We start from the raw sequence: 22,392 nt of genomic DNA, 5'->3' as shown, positions 1-22,392 counted from the left end.
AATTACTGGAGACACTTGTTAAAAATTCAAATATCTGAGTTCCATCCCACACCTAGTGAATTCTCTGGGTGTGGGCCCGGGAATTAGCAATTGAAAAGCTTCCAAGAGCATTCTTTCCACCAATCATTTTTATCTCCATGCCTTTTACAAACCAGCTTTCAGAATCTCACCTCACACATTGGTTGTATTTCTGAAAAGTTGTTAGGTGACTACTCATACACCAAACCACTGTTCTCCTAAAAATTACCACGGTTATTTCAGGATTACATTCACGCAGGACACAAACCAGCTTCAGGAGCATTCAGTTTTTAAACAAACATCCCTTTTCTGTCTAACTTTCCTGTATTATTATGTAATAGGATGACTAAGTGGACTCCCACCCTCATAATCTTATCCAATTTACATGCACATATATTCACAATAATATTGTGAATTATTATAATTATTATATTATGTAATACATATTATATATTATAATAACAATAAATTGTTAACACATTTTCATTTTTATTTCAAACTGACTGCAAAGGATTTGGCTGATGAAGCATCACAATTCAATGGCATTTAGCAGGACTCACAGGCCGAAAAGTGCCACAGGGAGACAGTTTTCAGAAAACACAAGAACTGAAGTCAGTGACTGGGACTCTAACAGTAAAGACGTCTCCTTTATGTGGTGAGCTCTGGTAACAGAAAGTATTTGTCAGTGTATTAGCAGAGGGTCACCAAGAAATATGGGGTGTGACTACATTCTGTCAAAGATGTGAATCAAGCTAAAGAATAGCAGTGGTGAACATGTGTTCCCTTACCTCATGAAGCCCTGTTCTAAATCCTCATCCATTAACTCACTGAATCCTCACAACAATCCTGTAGAATAATACAGCCTCAGGCCTCATTTCCCAGATGAGGAAGCTGAGATACAGAGGGTTAAGTAATGCTCCTGAGATCACACACAAACAGCTTATCTCCAGAGTCTGTGCTCAGACAGCGTGCCTCACTGTGAGTCTGAGAAAGTCTCAGATATTGCACCAATCATCTGTCTCTACAGAAAAAGATTTGTTGTTTATATTCTAGGATTATTTTATTGTGCTCTTTATAGAGTTGATTTCAAGATAACTTGATAACTACCCTGTACTAGCATCCCAGCTTATGTTCACTTATTAAATCTCTTTATATTCATAATGCACTTGAAATATCACAGGAATCGCCAAATAGCAAAAAGATGGGAATTTTGCATCATACCTAAAAATAGAAATTTAAAGAAATTTAATTCTGCATTAAAGGGCCAAAAGATGACATAGTGGTTTAAAGCTGTGCTCCTCAAATTTTAATGTAACAACTACTTGAGAATCTTGTTCAAAAATGCAGATTTTCAGTAGGTCTGAGACTCTGCATTTATAACAACTTCCCAGTTGACGGTGACACTGCTGTTCTGGGACTGCCATTTAGAGAGGGAAGGGTTCAGAGCTGGAGCTCTGGAGTCACACGGCTTGTGCCTAAATCCCAGCTCCATTAGTTCACCAGCTGTATAACTAAGAGATCCTACACCTGTAATACACCTGTAAAATAGTGAGATCATTAAAGGACTGTTAGCAGGGTTATGTGAGATAATCCACAGACAGTACTTAGAATAGTCTCTGGCTTATAGAAAGAACTCAATAAATGTAATCTCTTAGTATTATTGAAAGATATTAAAAGCATATATTGCATCCCATTAGAAATCCATTTATAGAATTGACTGATCTAGCAGAAATGCTAAATAAAAGGTCATCATTCTTTTCAAGGCAGTCACTAGAACATCACTGTACATTGAAGGACATTAAATACGTAAGTTCGACCCAGTACCCAGCTTTATTAAATACATAAATCTGAAACTGCTCTAAAAGAATTTGCATGAAGCTGGCTTGGTCTATGATATTTGGAAAAGCACATTTCGTTTCTATGCCAGAAAAAAATTTTATATTGCAGGCACACAGAGTTCCAAGTCATTTATTTGAAAAGCTTCTTCTCAATTTAGAAACATTTTTGTCTAAAAAATACATTTTTATGATATAGGTATCAGAATTATTATTAGAAAAACAGTAATGATTTTAAAATTTTGCTCAAGGAAGAGCACTGTTAGTTTGGAGGATTTAAACATATCGTTCACAGACAACTGTAGAAGAAACACAGTGGAAGAACGATTCATGTTTTTCCACTCATTGATAAAACCAGACAGGGCAAGACTTGGTGGCTCTACCGAGGAGGAGATGAGAGGTATGGCATATACTTGGTTGGTCAGTATGTTTAAGAGACAACAACAACAAAGTCCATCAGTCATTTTCCTATCTTTTCATCTTTTATTTTTCTAACATGCATGATTTTTAAAAACTTGTGGGATAATTCCTATTATCTTTATTTTTAGAAATTAAAACTAGAGTCAAATTAGATAACAGACCTACCCTGTAAGATCATCACAAACAAGAATCAAGGAAAAAGGAGGAATTTGGGCTAAGATATGATTCTCTCCCCCTTTCTTTTTCTGCCTGCAGAGACGGGGTAAAGGAATGTTCCCCACTGCCCCCTTCATGTCTGGCGGGATACAAGAATTATTTCATAAAAGCACAACACTTCAAATTTCACCTTATAGTTTATTCTCTCTGGCAAATGTTAGTTTAAAAAAATAAATTTTACTCCCAGAAATCTGCAGGAAAATGTTCTATATGAAGGACTGCCATAAGGAAGCTGACAAGGCAGGATTTACCTGGCACTTAGCTACATCAACATCAACCAAGGATTCGCCACTTTTTCGATTCTTCAAATGAAATAAAACTTGTGCTTTTAATGAAAGGAAATCAACTATAGGAATTATGATCCTTAATATTTATTGAAATGATAAACAAGATCAAACTGTTAGGCTTAAAGGTATAAGAATAGTGAGTGAGCAGAATTCTACAAACACCAAGTCTTGTTATTTTGGTATACATTTCTTCTGAATTGAATATCTGAAAAGCAAAAATTTACTGAAAATGCTTGAGCTAACTTTTTCCACTTACAAGGCAGGTATCAGCTGTCTTTCAACTCCAGGGAAGCAAAGAATTCCACTTCCTTGTGACCTATTTATGCCTTTTAGATTTATCATATGCATTTTTTAATGACCTCACACCAAAGGAAATGTAGAAACCTATTTGAAAAGTTGACATTAAGGTTGTGACACCAACCAAAACAACAAGAGAATTTAAAGTTAAACTGACACACAATCCCCAAATCAGTCTGTTACATCCCTAATTTAAAAACCAGTTACTATGTGAAATACGGATGGCATGTCAGCCTCTGCTTTGAAACTCCTGATTTTTGTCATTTGGTGTTTGTGTCACAACCTTAATATTATTTAAATATACTTTTTAATATCTATTATTTAAAAAATATCTTTGAATTGAAGAGACTCTGAAGCTTTGAAGAAGTTCACCTCAAAGTACTACACTCCTGGCGTGCCACTTTTATTAGAAGTAGTGCATAAAACATTTGCTGTTGACAAATCTAATTCATTAAAAGGTGATATGGATGCATTTTAAAATAACTGGCTGGCATCATTATCTGCAGTGCCTTTTATAAATTATTCCTCTTTTCCCTTTTGACTGAACTTGTCACAGTTCCCTTTCAGAGTCTGAGTGTTATGCCTTATAGTCAATGCTTTCAACATGTTTAGACAAGTCACAAGTTAAACAAGCAGGGATATTTTACTTCCTAGGAACCAGAGAGGTTAACAGAAATACTGATTATTTCATTCAATTCATTGATTTTTAACTAAAGACAAGTAAAGTCAGTTAGTGGTGGTTGCATCTCACAGGAAAGAATTAAAAATAAAATTATACTCCTTGCGCAGAATGTAGGGTTTCAAAGAAAGAATCATATAGCAAGATGCTGGCAGCCCTGCTGCACTGTCATACAGTAGACTTGGTTTAAAATTGAATTGTGCTTCCCCTGACACTGGAGATCAGGTACATCACAAGGCTGACAGCCGGCTGGCACACTAACTTCCTAAAGGAAAATGCTAACTGTATTCTCCGAGAGGCCAAAGGAATAGAATTATAGAAGCCGTCAAGGAAACTAGACAGGCAGGGTACAAATTATTCAAAATATGAAGAAAAACATTTCTTACCTAATTTTATTTCGGAAGACTCTAAGAATGAGCTGATCTTCTAATCCCAAATAGAAAATTATTTCCTTATACATATCAGTTCACAAACTGTCCCTTCCTTCATATTGTCAGTAGAGTTTATTCCAAAATACGTAAAATGTACCTATAAAATAATAGGACAGAGCTTTCTCAGTGCCACAATGGGAGGTGAAGGCATATTCACAACATCACTTGTATATATTGGTAGTGAGAGTACTTTTATTATATCATGACATATGGGCTTGAGCTGTGAGGAAGAGATACTGGGAATACAGACACCCTGAAGATACAGTACTCAAGAAAAGCTTATTAACAAAGGCAATACATACATTTTATTAACTTATTTACTCATTTATGAGGCAGATAGATATAGAGAAAGAGACAGAGAGCTACAGGGAGAAAGATATTGCCATCTGCTTGTTCACCCCCAAAAGGCTTATAATGGCTGGGTGTCTGGGGCTGTGCCAGGCCAGGGTTGAGAACTGGAAACTCAGGCCAGGTCTACCATGTGGATGCCAGAGATCCAACTATTTGAGCCATTACCTCCTTCCTTCTAGGTTGTTTATTAGCAGAAAGCTGAAATCAGGAACCAGAGGTGGGACTTTGGTAATTTTTTTTACATTTATTTATTTATTTATTTATTTATTTATTTAAAAGGGAGAGAGAGAGAGAGAAAGAGAGAGAGAGAGAGAGAAAGAGAGAGAGAGATTAATTTCCATCTGCTGCCTCTGCTTGTTCACTCCCCAAAAGTTTACAACAGCCAGGGCTGATTGGAGGAAGCCAGAAGCCTAGAACTCAACCAAAGTCTCCCACATGGATAGCGGGGACCAACCACTTAAGCCATCATCTGCTGTCTCCTAGCAAGCACTTTAGCAGGGATACTGGAATCAGAAGAGGAGTCAGGACTTGAATCCAGGATCTTTAATATGGGACACAGGCACCACAAGTGGCATCTTAACCGCTGTGCCAAACACCCACCTCAGACATGGGCATCTTTACTGCTAGGACAAACATCCACCCTGTTCTTAGATTTTAGGCACATGGGTAACAAGAGCTCCTAGGAAAAATGCATACTTAAAACATCTCTTTTATTTTCACTAAAAACTGATCATGTCTAAAGCAGTGTAGCTAAAACCAAGAAAGGAATGGTCACACCATTTAAACCAGCAATGCTATTCAACACAATTACTTTCTTTCTGTTTAGTTACCAGTTGTTCCAGAGTGTTTGTAAAGACCACCTTTTTCCCACTCTTCTAGGTGATCTTGTTAAAAATAGATTCCTGGATTTTGGTATTTGTGTAACAACCTAAATATTATCTATATATACTTTAATAGCTCTTATTCTAAAAAATCTTTGGAAATACTGAAGATCATTTGAGATCTTGTTAGCACAGATTATCACTAAGCTGGTTTGGGGTGGGGACCCTACATTCTGTATTTCTACAAAGCTCTCAAGTAATGCCATCAATGCTGCGGGTCTAGGGACTATTTGTCATCCCCACAACAACGGTCACTGCTGTTATTCAAGGCTACTGACCATTTGCCTTTCCATACAATTTCAATCTTTTGTCAAAGTGTTCTCCTCAACCAAAAGAAAGATAGTTAGGAATTTCAGATTGGATGGGTCAAAATGGTCCAGAACTGAGAGTCTTATAGTCACACAGTAATTCTTTCCCCATATGAGTTTGCATGTCTCATGTTTTACTTATTCCTAGGCACTTTGTATTTTGAATGTTATGGTAAACTAAATCTCCTTGCAAAAACTTTTCCATTTTTTGTTAATATATATGTATGTATGATTTTATATATTAATACATGTAAGATATTTGTTTTTATTTTTTCTGTAGTTTTACATCTTTAATAATGAATTTTATTTCTTCATTTCTCAAATGTAATTTTTATTTACATTGCCTTTCAGAAACAAAAATAAGGTCAAACAGCAAATGCATCAGTTAACAGAACGGATATTTTATTATACGTGATTGGACAAGCTGATCTCTTAGTTAGGCTTAGATTATCTAGGAAACTGATAATGATAAGATAAAGGTTCCAATTATTTCCTATGATATTTATTGTCCTCAAACTTCTTGCCTTTATATGGTTCTGATTTTTAAGTCCTTAAATGTGACATTCATTTTATAAACTGAATACCAGTTGATGGTACCTCAAAGACAACTTGGCCACTCTGAGAGTTGGAATAAAAACAGGAACAGAGGCACTATAAATAAGGGAAATAGTTCAGTTCCAGCTAAGAACTAAGGTAGAAATGTTAACACCAGGAAGTCATTACAGAGATACAGCTCATCACCTATACTCTTGTAGCTGAAATCACAAAGTTTCTTGGAAGACCCAGAGATACTTGAAATTGCTTTCTTGATGATTATGTCAGCCTGCTCTGGGGCAGACTGCCCCTCTTGATAGCTTTAAGCCAATCAGATTGACCAAAGGGGAAAAAATCAGCCTTACTGTTCCACACATGGGTCAGTGTTGTCAACACTGGTTGTCTGAGGAAAGCTGAAAATGTGTGAGGGTGTGAAGGAAGAAGGATGAAGACAAAAGAGGCAGTGACTAAAATAATAGCAGCCATTATAATAATAAAACATAACCATTTTATAAAAGTGTATTTATTATCTACTACAAGCAATAATTACAAAGGATAGCAATATAAAAGTCCTTGAAGAAGAGAGAAAATCAGGATTCAAGAGAGCACATACATATTATATTGCCACTGTTTAAAAATATGCACACAAAATTTTTGGTTAACGTTTTAGACTGTTTTCTTTTGCTACAACAGAGCAGCTGAGACTGTGTAATTAATAACAAAAAGAGGTTTATTTTGGTTCACAATTCTGGAGGTTTGGAGGTTCAAGAGCATGGTGCCAGCAGCTTTTTGGCTTCTGGTAGGACAAGTGGGTGCATGTATGAGGGAAAAGGAGGCCAAACTCCAGTGATAGCTAACCTATTCTGTGAGCAGGCATTAATTTTTTTAAAAGATTATATTTATTTATTTGAGAGGTAGAGTTACAGAGCAAGATAGGAAAGGGAGAGAGAGAGAGACAGACAGACAGACAGACAGAGAAAGAGAGATAGAAAGTCTTCCATTTCCTGGTCACTCCCTGAATGGTCACAACAGCCGCAGCTGAGCTGATCCTAAGCCAGGAGCCAGGAGCTTCTTCCTGGTCTCCCACATGGATGAAGGGGCCAACGCACTTGGGTCATCCTCCGCTCTTTCCCAGGCATATCAGCAGGGAATTGGATGAGAAGAGGAGCAGGCAGGACACAAACTGGCACCCATAAGGGATACAGGTGAAGAAGGCAGAGGCTAGCCTACCATGCCATAGCCCCCACCTCTGAGCAGACATGAACAAGGGCTCTATCACATGATGGAATACCACCCACTAGACCCTATCTTCCAACAGTGACACTTTGGAGACCAGATCTCAATATGAATCTTGGTAGGGACAAACCATATTCATACCATCACTGTTAGGAAGTCCAAACAGCATTTATTTGTCTTCTGTCCCTCTAGATATCCTCTTAAGAAAATAATATGGGTGTGCTGGGGGGGAGGAGATATAAACCCACGACAGAGAAGAGGGACTATCATCACTGCAAGATATATAAGGTTAAACTCTACAAAGTATACAAAGGAAAGAACATTCACAGGAAAAAAACTCACTAGAATGGGTACAGAGGGGGCTGCAATTCAAGGAATCACCTGAGATTTCTGACAGAACTGTGGTAAGAAGTGAGATTCAAAAACATAATCAATAAAAGATTTGCCCAAGAGACACTGAATTTCCTTCCCACCTCTATATAAATAGCTACTTCTTTTTTTCTGGTCTGTAGTTAAATATCTCACTGTGCATAGAGACAAATAAATAAATAAGTAACTGGGAGAAGGGTTGTGTTTAAAGAAATGAATCAGCTATCTAGAAAACCAAGAAAGGTTGTATGGGTATGTGTATCCCAAAGAAAAGCCTGCCTCATTTTGGATTTAACTTGACATCTAATATATTCACAGTTAACCATCAATTCACTCCAAAGCAAAATGTACCAATAAAATCAGTGCCATCAAAATACAGTTTGGAGGCAGCTTTTTGATTTTCTCTTTACCAATATACACGAATATATAGCAAAGGGTCATCTGACATTTTAAGAAAAAATATTTTTTGCATTTGACACCAAGATAAAACAAAAATTTATCCAAATAAAAACAAATAAATAAATAGAGCATTTAAATTTCCCATCATCCAAAGAGAGTCAGAAAAAAATCACATGCACAAAACAATACCAAAGTGGGACTTTCAGTAATGGATAAGTAAATTCCACAAATACTCTTCCCAAACAAATCCACACAACTAGAAAAATTGACCAATATTTCATTTCAAAAATCAACCACATGAATATAAAAATTTAAGAAGTTTTCACATTGAAAAAAATCCTTTAGGTAAGAACAGCAGACCCTGTTGCATTCTAGCTTGGGACTACATTTTTTTTTTTAAGACTTATTTATTTATTTGAAAGTCAGAGTTACACAGAGAGAGGAGCGGCAGAGAGAGAGAGGGCTTCCATCCGATGGTTCACCCTCTAATTGGCTGCAACGGCCAGAGCTGCGCCGATCCGAAGCCAGGGGTCAGGAGCTTCTCCCGAGTCTCCCACGCAGGTGCAGGGGCCCAAGGACTTGGCCAATCTTCTACTACTTTCCCAGGCCATAGCAGAGAGCTGGATTGGAAGTGGAGCAGCCGGGTCTCGAACCCATGCCCATATGGGATGCCAGGGCTTCGGGCCAGGGCATTAACCTACTGTGCCACAGCGCCCACCCCTGGGACTACTCTTATCACCATCAACCACAACTCAGTACAGAGGTTCTTCCAGTTGGGGGAAAATCACTAGGACCAGAAACTTCCCTGGGGTTGTCAAAGAGGACTCTCCTGAGCTGATGGGTGATGACCTAGCTCAGCAGTGTTGCCAATGGAAGGAACAGTTTTGAAAGTGGGCAAGCAGGGCAGGGGACAGCTCTGTTAGTCCAGAGTCATGGTCATAACTCTGACAAGCATATTCTTGGCCAAGGCTGACAGCAAGGGCAATGGAGAACAAAACAAACAGCACAAAGCCAACCACACATTCCTGACCAACCCAGAATCTGAATGATCACACACACACAGGAAATGTGAAAGTAAAAGCTGGAACACACCTGAGTACTTGAATTTCAAATGCATTCCGCTAACAACTTAGAGATCTATGATTAGAGGACGAAGACTTAATGTCTTGAGGTGTAAGGCACAAACTGATGTCCGATTGTTAAGCTACAGCAGGGATAAGGACTGGGAACACAAATGTAAAACTAAAACCAAGCAACGAAAGAAATACAGATACATCAGTAGCCACACATTACAGGAGAGACAGATTTTAACAATAAACTTAGGCGGATTACTAAACAAAAAGCAAGCAATTAAAGCAATAACAGCGACCCTTGAGAAGAAAAATTAGGATCTAGAGTTGCAAAGTGTACGTTTTTCAACAAGAAATTGTGAGAAATGCAAAAAAAATAGAAAAAAAATCAATAGAAACTGAGTATCCACAATTGTTAGATTTTTAAAAGAAAATGACTTCAAAGCAGCTATTATAAATGTGTTCCAAGAACAAAAGGTGACCACATGTGAAAGGTTTAACTACCTCAATCAAAAGACAGAGATTGTCAGCCTATATTAAAAAAGAAATAACCAATCATGTGCTGTTTATAAGAGAGACACCTTACATTAAAAGACAGAATAAAACTAACAGGATAGGAAAAGATATGTCATGCCAACCGTCACCATAAGATAGGTGGAGTTGCTGTACTAACATTAGACGAAATAAACTTTAAAGAAACAGTAGTAGAGAAAAAGTAGATTTTTAATATGATAAAAAGATCAATACATCAAGGAGATAAAATAATTATAAATGAGTATGCACCTAACAATAAAGCTCTCTCAGAATCAACCCTTGGGGCATTCGGATCTGCCTAAAGGGCCCATGAGAGTCTCACAGGCACGGAAAGCCATGACATGGTGGCAAAAACAACCTAAATGAAAGATCATGGTGAACAAGACCCCAGCAGAAGGAACAGGCCATCAAGGAGGGAGGCGCCTTTCTCCAAAGGGAGGAAGGAACCTCCACTGTGATACGGCCTTGACTAAACAAGTTCAGAGTTGGTGAACTCAAGGGGCTTCCATAGCCTAGACAGCTCATGGCAAGAGCCTTGGGTGATTGCTGACGTCATAAATAAGAGTGCCAATTGTTAAATCAACAACGGGAGTCACTGGGTACATGCTCCCCATGTAGGATCTCTGTCCTTAATCTGTTTTACTATGAAACTCAAAGACAAAACTACTAGTCGAACAATACTCTATACCTTGTACGGTTGTGTGAGTGCAGCCTGTTGAAATCCTTGCTTAGTATATACTAAGTTGATCTTCTGTATATGAAGTAATTGAAAATGAAACTCAATGAAGGGTGGGATGGGAGAGGGAGTGGGAGATGGGAGGGCCGGGGGAGGGAGGGAGGTTGAGGGGGGGAAGCCACAACAATACAAAAGTTGAACTTTGTAAATTCACATTTATTAAATAAAAAAATTAATAAACAAAACCAATAAAGCCCTAAAATCAATGGAGCAAAAAATGACAGAACTGAAAGAATAGACTATTTAACAATTATAGTATTTCCATACTCTGCTCTCAATAATTGGTAGAATTAAACAAAAAAACTAGAAACAGTATAGAGGATTTGAATACTATAAATCTACTCAACATTACTCATATAAATAGAATGACAGAATATTTTTTTCAAACATCAAGAACATTCTCTAAAATGGACCATATAGTAGGTCATAAAACAAGTCTCAATTAATTTAAAAGAAATGAGATTACAAAATATATGTTCTACGAGCCCAAAAGAATCAGTTTAGAAATGAATAGCAGAAAGAAATCTGAAAAACTCTAACTTTTTGAAGTTGAAGAACACAGTTTTAAATAGCAAATGCATCAAAAAATAAATTACAGGGGATATTATATTTTTTACTGAATGAAAGCAAAAACACAGTACTACACTTTTATGAGATGTATAAGAAGCAGTGTTTAGAATATTTATAAATTTTTCAGAAAAGAGAGGAAAGAAAACTCCTAACACACTGAATGATGACAGTATTAACCTGATACAGAGCCAAACACATTACAAGAAAATAAAACTGCAGACTAAATGTCTGTATTAAAAAAGATCTGATATCAATAACCTAACCTTTAAGAACCTAGAAAAAGCCGGTGCTGCAGCTCAATAGGCTAATCCTCTGCCTTGCAGCGCCGGTACACTGGGTTCTAGTCCCAGCCGGGGCGCTGGATTCTGTCCCGGTTGCCCCTCTTCCAGGCCAGCTCTCTGCTGTGGCCAGGGAGTGCAGTGGAGGATGGCCCAAGTGCTTGGGCCCTGCACCTGCACAGGAGACCAGGAGAAGCACCTGGCTTCTGCCTTCGGATCAGCGTGGTGCACCAGCCACAGCGCACCAGCCGCAGCGGCCATTGGAAGGTGAACCAACGGCAAAGGAAGACCTTTCTCTCTGTCTCTCTTTCGCTGTACACTCTGCCTGTCAAAAAAAAATAAATAAACCTAGGAAAAAAAGAAGAGCTAACCAAACTCAAAGCAAAGCAGAGGAAGGAACCATAAAGATCAAATTGGAGATTAAAAGAGGAAAAATCAATGAAATCAAAGTAAATTCTTTGAAAAGATCAACAAAACTGACAAACCTTCAGCTAGAATGACAGTAAAAGAGAGACCCAAATTACTAAAATTAGGAACACAACAGGGACATTATTACTGAACTTACAGAAATAAAATTGCTTATAAAGAGAATTTATAAAAAATTATAGAATATCAAACTAAATACCCCAGATGAAAGACATAAATTCCTGAAAAGACATAAACTACTGAAACTAATTCACTGAGAAAAAATAAAATATGAAGAGACCTGGCCATGGTTTGAATCGTGTCCTCCAAAGTTCATGTGTTGGAAAATTTGATTACCAACATGGAAGTGTGGGAGTGGGGACTAGGGAAGGCCTTTTATTAAGAGGTGTCATAGGAGTACTGCCATCATGAATGAATTAATTCCCTAAATCAGAGAAGTGATTTCCTCATTAAAAAAATTAAATGAGTTCCATCTCCTTTTGTCTCCCTAGGCCTCTCTTTGCCCTTCCACCATGGGATGAAGCAGTAAGACAGCCCTCATCTGATGTCAGCACTTTGATCTTAAACTTCTAAGCCTCCAGAACTGTGGGTCAACAAATTTCTGTTCAATATACATTACTTAACCTGTGGTATTATTTTATGGCAGCACAAATTAGACTAGGAGAAACCCATGACAAGTCAACCAATTGAATTAAAAAAAAAAGTCCCAAAAAGAGAAACCGAGGGTCAAATGGCTTCACCAATGAATTCTACTAAAAAATTAACAATTAATAATACCAATTCTTCACAAATTCTTCTGAAAAACAAAAGCGGGAGCAGTTTTCAACTCCTTTGAAACTTAATGTTATCCTGATAACAAAGACAGCACAAGAAAACTCCCAATTAATATATTTTATGAATAGCAGTAAAAATACTCAACAAAACATTAACAAATTGAATCCAGAAACATAGAAACAGAGTTACGTACCATGACCAACTGGAATTCATCTCAGGAATGTAAAGCTGGTAGAACATAGGGAAATCAATTGATGTAACAGATTTTATTAATAAAGGACAAAAACACATGAACTAATAGATGCAGGGGAAAAATGTGTTAAAAACACAACATCCTTTCATGATAAAAACATTCAACAAATTTTCATGAAAAAAAAATCTCAACAAACTAGGAATAGAAGGAAACTTTCTCAATCTGATCAAAGACATCTACAAAAAACCCATAACTGACATAATACTAATAGCTAAAAAGACTGAAAACAGTCCCTAAGATCAGGAACAAGCTAAGTATGTTGTTTTCTTTTTTTTTCTTTTTTTTTGACAGGTAGAGTGGACAGTGAGAGAGAGAGACAGAAAGGTCTTCCTTTGCCATTGGTTCACCCTCCAATGGCCGCTGCAGCCGGCGCACTGCACCGATCCGAAGCCAGGAGCCAGGTGCTTCTCCTGGTCTCCCGTGCAGGTGCAGGGCCCAAGCACTTGGGCCATCCTCCACTGCACTCCCGGACCACAGCAGAGAGCTGGCCTGGAAGAGGGGCAACCGGGACAGAATCCGGTGCCCCGACCGGGACTAGAACCCGGTGTGCCAGCGCCGCAAGGTGGAGGATTAGCCTGTTGAGCCACGGCGCCGGCTCTGAGTATGTTGTTTTCTATCACTTTCATTCAACTTGGTGCTAGAAGTTTTTGCTAGGACAAATAGGCAAGAAAAGTAAACAAATAGCATTCAGAGTTTGAAGCAAGAAGTAAAGCTATCTCTACTTGTATATATACATATACACACAATTCTTAGAAGAAATCATAGATGTAAATCTTCTTGACTTTAGATAAGGCAATGGTTTCTTAGATATATCAAAATCAAAGTGGATTAGATTAAATTAAAAATATTGTCCTTTAAAGGATACCAAGAAAATAAATAGAAATCGTATAGAATGGGAGAAAATATTAGCAAATTATGTATTCAAGAGTATATAAGGAACTAGTGCAACTCACAATAAAAGACAAATAACTCTATTTAATAAAGGCAAAGGTTTTAAAATAGTTCTTCCAAAAGATATGCAAATGGCCAATAAGCACATGGAATAATGCTCAGTATTAGTTTCTAGAGAAATGCAAATTGACCCCACATAAGGTTATCATTTAGTTTTTGAAGGATACGGCATTTAAAACTATCAGTCAATCAATTTGGGAAGGACTGTCACTTCAAGAATAATGAGAATGGCTATAATCACAAGACAGACATATTGAGCAGGCATTTGACCTGAAGGCTAAGGCTCTGGTTAAGATACCCACATCCCACACTCAAATACTTGAATTCAAATATTTGGGTTCAATGTCTGGCTCTGGCCCCTGACTCTGTCTTCCCGCTAATACAGACCCTGGGTAACTGTGGTGATGGCTCAAGTAGCGGGGTCCCTGCCACCCATGTGGAAGATTTGGATGGTTTTCCTATCTTCTGGCTTTGGTGTTAGCCCAGGTCTGTAACTGTGGACACTGTGGAATGAACAAGTGGATGGGAAGTCTTGTTCCTCTCTTTGTGTCTCTCTGCCTCTCAAATAAATTTTACAAAAAAAATTTTTTTAAGACAGACAATAATAGCTGTTGAGGAAGATGCACTGAAATTGAAACCTTCATACACAGCTGGTAGGCCTCTTCCTCTTTCAATTCAGACAGTAAAGATATTTCCTTAATAACATTTTGCATTTTATAATTTTTATGATCCCTCCCACTAGGCTGGAAGCACATGGAGGCAGGGATTAGGTCTTTCCCTCTCCAATGTGTATACAGTACTATTACCACAACCTGAGTACATGTCAGTCAGGGTATTTGTCACCCTGTGATATCTGTCATCATTGACTTGCTTACTTCTTTACCACTAGACTATATACTCTTCTTATCTAAACACTCTTTAGGGCTCTTTCTGCTTTAACTTTTTCAACCCTGTTCCTATGCTAGCACAAAAGAAGTACAAAGAAAAAGTTAGACCCAAAATAAGGTCTGCTGACCCCCTGGGGAGCTCTAATATATTTTTGAGGTGGTTTGCAAAGTCAAAACTCTTTTTTCAATAATAACCAATTTTGCTAGTTTGATGTTTGCTCTAGTAGTGCAAAAGCCATGATGCCTTAGGCCAAATCAATGCATGTACCTTGTATCTAAAGGCTTATTAGTTTTCTAATAAGCTATTTATATTGCTGCTATAATAAATCAGCACAAATTTATTGGCATAAAGTCATACAAATTAATGATCTTATAGTTGTTCAGGTCAAGTCTGAAATGGCTCTCATTAAAATATAACCAAGTGATCAGCAGGGTTACATTCCTTTCCAAAGGCTCTAAGGAGAATCCTTTGTTGTCTTGCATTTTCTAGCTTTTGAAGCCACCCTCATCCTTGGCTTGTGGCCCACTTCCTCCAATTCTAACCAGCTATGGAGTTGAGTCCATTTTCCATTGAACTGCTCAGAATTCTTTTTTTTCCCCCATTTTATTGGGGGAGGGGAGAAAGAGAGAGAAAGAGGGAGAGGTGTCTTCTCTCTGCTGGTTATTTTATAATACACCATTTTAGGGTTTGGAAAATCAGCATGCTTCAGTGAACCGATGTTTTCCAATAGGCCAGTGAGTTATGTAATGGAGTCACATGTTTGTAAAAGATTCATTCAAAGTACAAGATAGACAAAGGGATTTTAAAGTAACAGAGTACAAAACAAAATTGATATGGTTTCAAATTCTACATTGTAAAGAAACTTTAAGAAACTACCACTTGTTGAGTTTTGGTATAGGATCAAAGAATATTCACAATTATCTGAAAAGGCAACTAAAATACTCTTTTCTTTGTCAACACTACGTATATGAGTATGTGTACAGTGGGATTTCGTTCATTTCAAACAAAGCAGCATAGGACTACACACTAAATGCAGAAGCAGGTGTGAAATTCAGCCTTTTAAGCCAGATATCAAAGAGATTTGCAAAATATAAAACGCCACTCAAACACTAAAATTTTCTTTCGGAAAATAGCTTTCTTAAAAAAATATTTATTTGAAAGAGAGAGAGAGAGAGGGAGAAAAGAGAGAGAGTGAGAAATATCTTCCATCCTTTGGTTCACTCCCCAGATGGCCTCAGGCCAAAGCCAGGAATCAGGAGTTTTATCCAGGTCTCTTATGTGGGTGGCAGGGACCCAAACACCTAGGTCATCTTTTATGCTTTTCCCCGGCCATTAGCAGGGAGCTGGATCAGAAGCAGAGTAGTCAAGACTCTAACTGGCACCCATATGGGATACTGGCATCACAGGCAGTGGCTTTAGCAGCTATGCCGTAATGTTGGCTCTAACAGTTTTTATTTTAAATGATATTTATGCTCATATGATTTGTTATTGAATTAAAGATTTTTAAAATACTTAATTTTAGGGGCCAGTGTTGTGAGTCAGTAAGTTAAGCCACTGTTGGGATATCTGCATCCAATATTGGAGTGTCACTTCAAGTCCTGGCTGTTCTGCTTCTGATCCAGCTCCCATGTCTGGGAAGGCAGTGCATGATGGTGCAAGTACTTGGGCTCCTGCCATCCACATGGTAGACTCAATGGAGTGCTGGGCTTCTGGCTTTGGCCTAGCCCATCCCTGGCTGTCATGGGCATTTGGGGAGTGAAAAAGCAGATGGAAGACCTCTGTCTCTCCCAATCTCTGTGTCACTCTGCCTTTAGAAGAAAGGAAGGAAGGAGGGGGCAGTGTTGTGGCATATACAAGCACTGGTTCAAGTCCCAGCTACTCTGCTTCTGATCCAGATCCCTTCTAATGGCCTGGGAAAAGTGCAGAAGAGGGCCTAAGTGCTTGGGCCTCTACCATGCTAATGGGTGACCTAGAACAAACTCCAGTCTTCTGATTTCAGCCTGGCCCAGCTCTCACCATTGCAGCTATTTGGAGAATAAACCAGTGGATGGAAGAACTCTCTACCTATTTCTCCCTCTCTCTGTAATTCTGCTTTTCAAATAATTTTTTTTAAATCTTTAAAAAAAACAAGGAAGAAAAATTTTAAGAAATACTTGATTTTAATTTATGATACCAGACAATAAATATAAGTATATATAACTGCAGAAATAAAAACTTTGAGGTCCTTAGTAATTTTTAAGAGTGTAAAGGACTCCTAGGCCATAAGTTTGAGAACTGCTATATAGTCCAATGAGAATGGCCCAGAAAGATAATGACTAAGTGAAGTAAATCAAAAGAATAAACACAGGCATCCTGAAGGACACCGGGGCAACAGGCAACACAGAAACAGTCTAACAGGGCCCTGTTTACAACCAGCTCCACTTCTATACTTTTTCCATCAAAGCTCTAAATAGCATAAGACAGACTGGCTCATCTCCAAGGAACTAAGTTGCCCAAGGCTATTTCTGAAGGCAAGTATGAACATATGCTAGAGAAGCAAAGAAAGATTGATAGAGAAAAATTTTAAATGAGGGGTGGGCACTTGGCCTAGCAGTTAAAAGGCCACATTCCATATTACAGCATCTGGGTTTGATTCCTAGATAATGGCTCCTGAATCTAGCTTCCTGCTAATGCATTTCCCAAGAGGAAGCAGTGATGGCTCAAGGAATTGGGTTCCTGCCACACTTGTAGAAGCCCCGGAATGAGTTTCTTGCTCCCTATTTCAGTCCCTGACAAGGGGTAGTTGAGTGCATTTGGTTTTTTGGTTTTTTTTTTTTTAAAGATTTTATTTATTTATTTGAGTGACAGAGTTAAAGATAGTGAAAGGAAGAGACAGAGATAGGTCTTCCTTCTGTTGGTTCACTTCCCAAATGACAGCAACGGCCGGAGCTGCACTGATCCGAAGCCAGAAACCAGGAGCTTCCTCTCAGTCTCCCACGTGGGTGCAGGGCCCGAGGACCTGGGCCATCTTCCACTGCTTTCCCAGGCCATAGTTGAGAGCTGAGTTTTAAGAGGAACAGCTGGGACTAGAACCGGCGCCCAAATGGGATGCTGGCGCCATAGGTGGAGGATTAACCTACTGCGCCACAGCGCCGGCCCCAGTTGGGTGCATTTGGAGAATGAAGAGTAGACAGGAGTTCCTCTGTCTCTCAAAAGAAAAACACATTATCATCTGATTATACAAAACACGCATTTTATTTTTTTAAAGATTTATTTATTTGAAAGGCAGAGTCACAGAGAGGCAGAGGCAGAGAGAGAGTGAGCGAGGTCTTCCATCCATTGGTTCACCATCCAAATGGCCACAACGGCCGGAGCTGAGCCAATCTGAAGCCAGGAGCCAAGAGCTTCTTCTGGGTCTCCCATGTGGGTGCAGGGGCCCTAGAATTTGGGCCATCTTCCACTACTTTCCCAGGCCATAACAGAGCTGGATCAGAAGTGGAGCAGCTGAGACTTGAACCAGCTCCCATATGGTATGATATGCTGGCAGTGGCTTTACCAGCTATGCCACTATGCAGGCCCCAAAACTTGCATTTTAAAGGCGAGGAATATTTAGTGAGCTAAAGTTTAAAAAACAAGGATGATAGTTAAGAAATTATGATACAATGAAGCACCAAATAACAGTCACCCATATTTCTAAAAATTAAGGCCTCATAATAGTCCTCAAAAAGAGCTCCTATCACTTCTCAGTTAAATCAGGTAAACGTGAAGTGTTGAATTTCCTTGCTCCCTGGAGACAAAATGAACAGTAAATTCAGGTAATAAGGGATGGCTGCTGACTGCTACAAACAATTGCAGCTATACAACCTCCGTCCCAATGATCAGCCAGGGGACAGTCCTCAGTAAATCTTAGCAAACACACAATGAAAGTGACACAAGAGTACTATCACATTAACCAATTGCAGTAATTGTGTGCCTTCAGTAAAGCAAATAACCAGTCTTTTTCCTGGAAGCATCATACAGAAGAAAGAGCCCTAAATGTAGATTCTTAAGACTTCATTTCTGGTTCAAGTCACACTTGCCTGGAGTTACCTAGATAAGTTACATTACCTATTCAGCCCTCAGTTCCTTGTTTAAGATAAAGAAATTAATCCACATCAGTTGCTTTTGAATTCAATTGTGATTCCTATTAGATATAAGGAATCTTCAAAACGTTTATGGAAAATGAAAAAAGAGAAAACCAAGAATGGTTTCGCACCATAAACTTATCTTTTATTTCCATAATCATAAATTCAAATGTTGAAATCTGATACCACATATATATCTGAAACAAAAATGGAGATTACTACCTAACATATTGCTAGATCATAATCTTTCATTTAAAAAGCACAATTGCTTATTAAAAACAACAAATGGCAGGCCTGTAAAACTGTAATATTTTGGATCTTTTGAGCTACAGAGTTCTTCTTTGGTAGAGAAGCCCATGCACATTCAAGTTTTAAGCTAATATTCAAACTATGAATATTAACATTCCTGAGCTGTTTAAGACTGAGGCTATATGTAATGGCCATCAGAATTCAGAAATGTAGATAGCAGTTTGTGTTTAAGCAGCTAGTGTCAAAAATCAGTTATTTAGCTAACTATTTACATTTTTCTTTTTTTTAAATATTTATTTATTTATTTGAAAGGCAGAGTTAGAGAGAGGCAGAGGCAGAGGCAGAGAGAGGTCTTCCGTCTACTGGTTCACTCCCCTAATGGTCACAATGGCCGAAGCTGCACGGATCCAAAGCCAGGAGCCAGGAGCTTCTTCCAGGTCTCCCACATGGATGCAGGGGACCAACGACTTGGGCCATCTTCTACTGCTTTCCCAGACCCCAGCAGAGAGCTGGATAAGAAGTGGAGCAGCCGGAACTCAAACCAGTGCCCATATGGGATGCTGGCACTGCAGGCGGCGGGGTTTACCCTCTAGCCCACAGCACCAGCCCCAACATTTTTCAACTACTCTTTCAAACGGAACTTTTGATACCTTAAACTGTTCTTCTGGCTAAGAAAAGGGTATTATACAAGATGTTAGTGTAATAATATATGCTTCAAATACTATGTCAGTGTCTGGCAGTAAGGAATTGGACTTTTCTCGAGTTTGGGAAGGGTTGGGGACCAAGAGTAAAAATCAAGAGTTGCAAATCAAATATACTTGTAATGTGTAACAAGTGTTATTTTTCCAAATAGCTAATATACTCAGTACTGTGGAGACATAGGATTCCTCACAGGGGTGGGGATTAGATATTTGTAACACCATTCATAGGCCATACAAAATTATCAACTTAAAAATTAGCCTGGAGGGGCCGGTGTTGTAGCATAGTGGGTAAAGCCGCCGCCTGCAGTGCCGGCATCCAGTGTGGGCGCCAGTTCAAATCCCAGCTGCTCCACTTCCCATCCAGCTCTCTGCTATGGCCTGGGAAAGCAGTGGAAGATGGCCCAAGTCCTTGGGCTCCTGCACCCATGTAGGAGACCTGGAAGAGATTCCTGACTCCTGGCTTCAGATTGGCACAGCTCTGGCCAATTGCGGCCAATTGGGGAGTGAACCAGTGGATGGAAGATCTCTCTCTCTCTCTCTCTCTGTCTAACACTGACTTTCAAATAAATAAATAAATAAATCTTTAAAAAAAAATTAGCCTTGGGCCAGTGTTACGGCATAGTGAGTTAAGCTGCTGTCTGGGACACTGGCATCCCATATGGGCACTGGTTCAAGTCCTTGCTGCTCAACTTCTGATCCAGCTCCTGCTAATATGCCTGGCAAAAACCCCTGCCACCCAAGCTGGAGACCTAGAAGAAATTCCCAGCTCCTGGCTTCTACCTGGCATAGCCTAGGGCTATTGTGACCATCTGAGGAGTGAATCGGCAGATGGAAGCGCTGTGTGTGTGTGTGTGTGTGTTTCAATCTCTCCCTGTAACTCTTATTATTCTGTGAACAGTAAATGTGCTAATAAGGTAGGTGAGAATGCCTTTCAGGCCCCAGAAGCGATGGAACTCATTTGGACCACCCCCACCCCTCCTTTCCGGTGGCATGTACCTATGGGCTGCTTTCGGTCAGACAACTGAAGAACTTAAAAGGACACAAGGAGCTGGGATAGAGATGGGCATTTCAGGATAGCTATCTCTCTTGTACATAATAGGGAGAAACTGCAGGGAGATTGGGTAAATGTGGGTGTGGGTGCTAGTGAGGATCTGGCTGCATGCTCCCCATTGCCTTGCTTGTTTCACTCTTGTGTTCTTGCCCCAGGGCTTCCATAGGAACATGAAGGTGAATAATTTGCACAAGGTCTTACCCCACCTCTACCCCACCCCCACCACATCCACAGACTCACACAGATGCTAATCTGGAACTACACACCTGATGAAAATCCACTCCCTCATCTTTCACATTAAACCGACTATACTGGGTACTTTTGGAAAAGGCAACACGGTGTCTGAGTTAGCTTGAGGATTACGCAGTTTGGGTTCTGCATAAAAGAACCCAAAGTAGGAGAGTTAGAGGCTGAAATCCAGCCACTTACCCTGTCACTTGCCCTGTGGAGCTGTCATCACATAGGAAAGGAGACCTTCCTCCAATTCTTAGAAAAGCAAAATCTGTCCCACAAATAGTGTGTCTAAGATTTAAGAATACTCCAAAAATCAATGAGTTTTTCTAATTAATACAAAGTGTTGTGTGGGATTATTATGATTCAAAAGGGTAAAGGGGTGAGAGGGACACTACTATTGCACTACATACCTTTTCATGCCTTTGAATTTTGCACCACGTTTAAATATATTGGGCATAAATAAGTAATTTGATTTATACAGCAGTACACATCAAAGGTATCACAGGTATCTATGACCCATGGACTATCATTTCTCCTTCTACAATATGTAATACAGAAATAGACATGAAAACTTCAAAATATTTGGCTATATAGACCTTTGTTGTATCATTATTTAACAGTGGAATGTCAATTTAAAACTTACAACGCATTCATAAAACTGAAAAGTATGCAGGCCCTAAAAAATTATTTTAAAAAAGCCAATTTATTGACATGGAAAGACTGATGGTATATCACTTGGAAAAAAGCAGGTTAGAGACAATATGTATAGCATTATATAATTTTATTAGTAAAAACATACATACGCACAAATCACTAAAAATAGCGAGAAAAATAATGAGTGGTTATTTTTGAGTGGGGGGATTATGGGAGATTTTTCATTTCTTTTTCTTTTTGGGTCGTTTTATACACTAATGTTTCTGAAACAAATGAGTGTTTTTCCACAAGAAAATCAAATGCTAACTCCACTCTCCCTCCCATCTTGTTTACACACACAAATCATCTCTTATTGTGAAATGTCTAACACCTTTAAAATGCCTACATTGCTGGTTACAGCCTTAGTATCAGTCTTCGCCCATCCATCCTACACATCCAGAGACACTCAGTCACTACTCTCTCTTCTTATACCTTCTCTTGTTCCTCTGCCAAAATTCTCATCATCTATAAGACCCAGGTTCAACATCACCTTTTTATGTCTTTACACATATGCCCTCCTGGAAACAAATTTCTTTTCTCTGCATTTCTATCATGTTTTAGGTTCAATGATGTTTGTAAATTATACTTTATATAGCAGCTATAAGAATGTATATAAGTTT

At 38.8% G+C, this 22,392-nt stretch overlaps 1 protein-coding gene across 8 annotated transcripts in view; it reads right to left on the bottom strand.

The window, feature by feature from the left end:
* KIAA0825 (KIAA0825 ortholog) overlaps positions 1–22,392 on the bottom strand; it is a 446,494-nt gene that overhangs the window by 419,273 nt on the left and 4,829 nt on the right. For 4 of the 8 annotated variants that reach the window (XM_062212408.1, XM_062212401.1, XM_062212402.1 and 1 more), the window contains exon 2: positions 4,139–4,280. The exons of 2 other annotated variants lie outside the window; for them this stretch is intronic. In XM_062212408.1, coding sequence (XP_062068392.1) covers positions 4,139–4,212 — 74 coding nt within the window. In that variant the 5' untranslated portion in view covers positions 4,213–4,280. Of the gene's footprint in view, positions 1–4,138; positions 4,281–12,842; positions 12,878–22,392 lie in introns of those variants that run through there. 2 more of the 8 variants (XM_062212403.1, XM_062212405.1) reach the window with 2 other exon arrangements.

This window comes from Lepus europaeus, chromosome 15 (genome assembly GCF_033115175.1).
Source record: "Lepus europaeus isolate LE1 chromosome 15, mLepTim1.pri, whole genome shotgun sequence".
Classification (NCBI taxonomy): Eukaryota; Metazoa; Chordata; class Mammalia; order Lagomorpha; family Leporidae; genus Lepus; species Lepus europaeus.
Note: the sequence above shows the minus strand (reverse complement) of the source record. Positions and strands in the feature narration are given on the sequence as shown.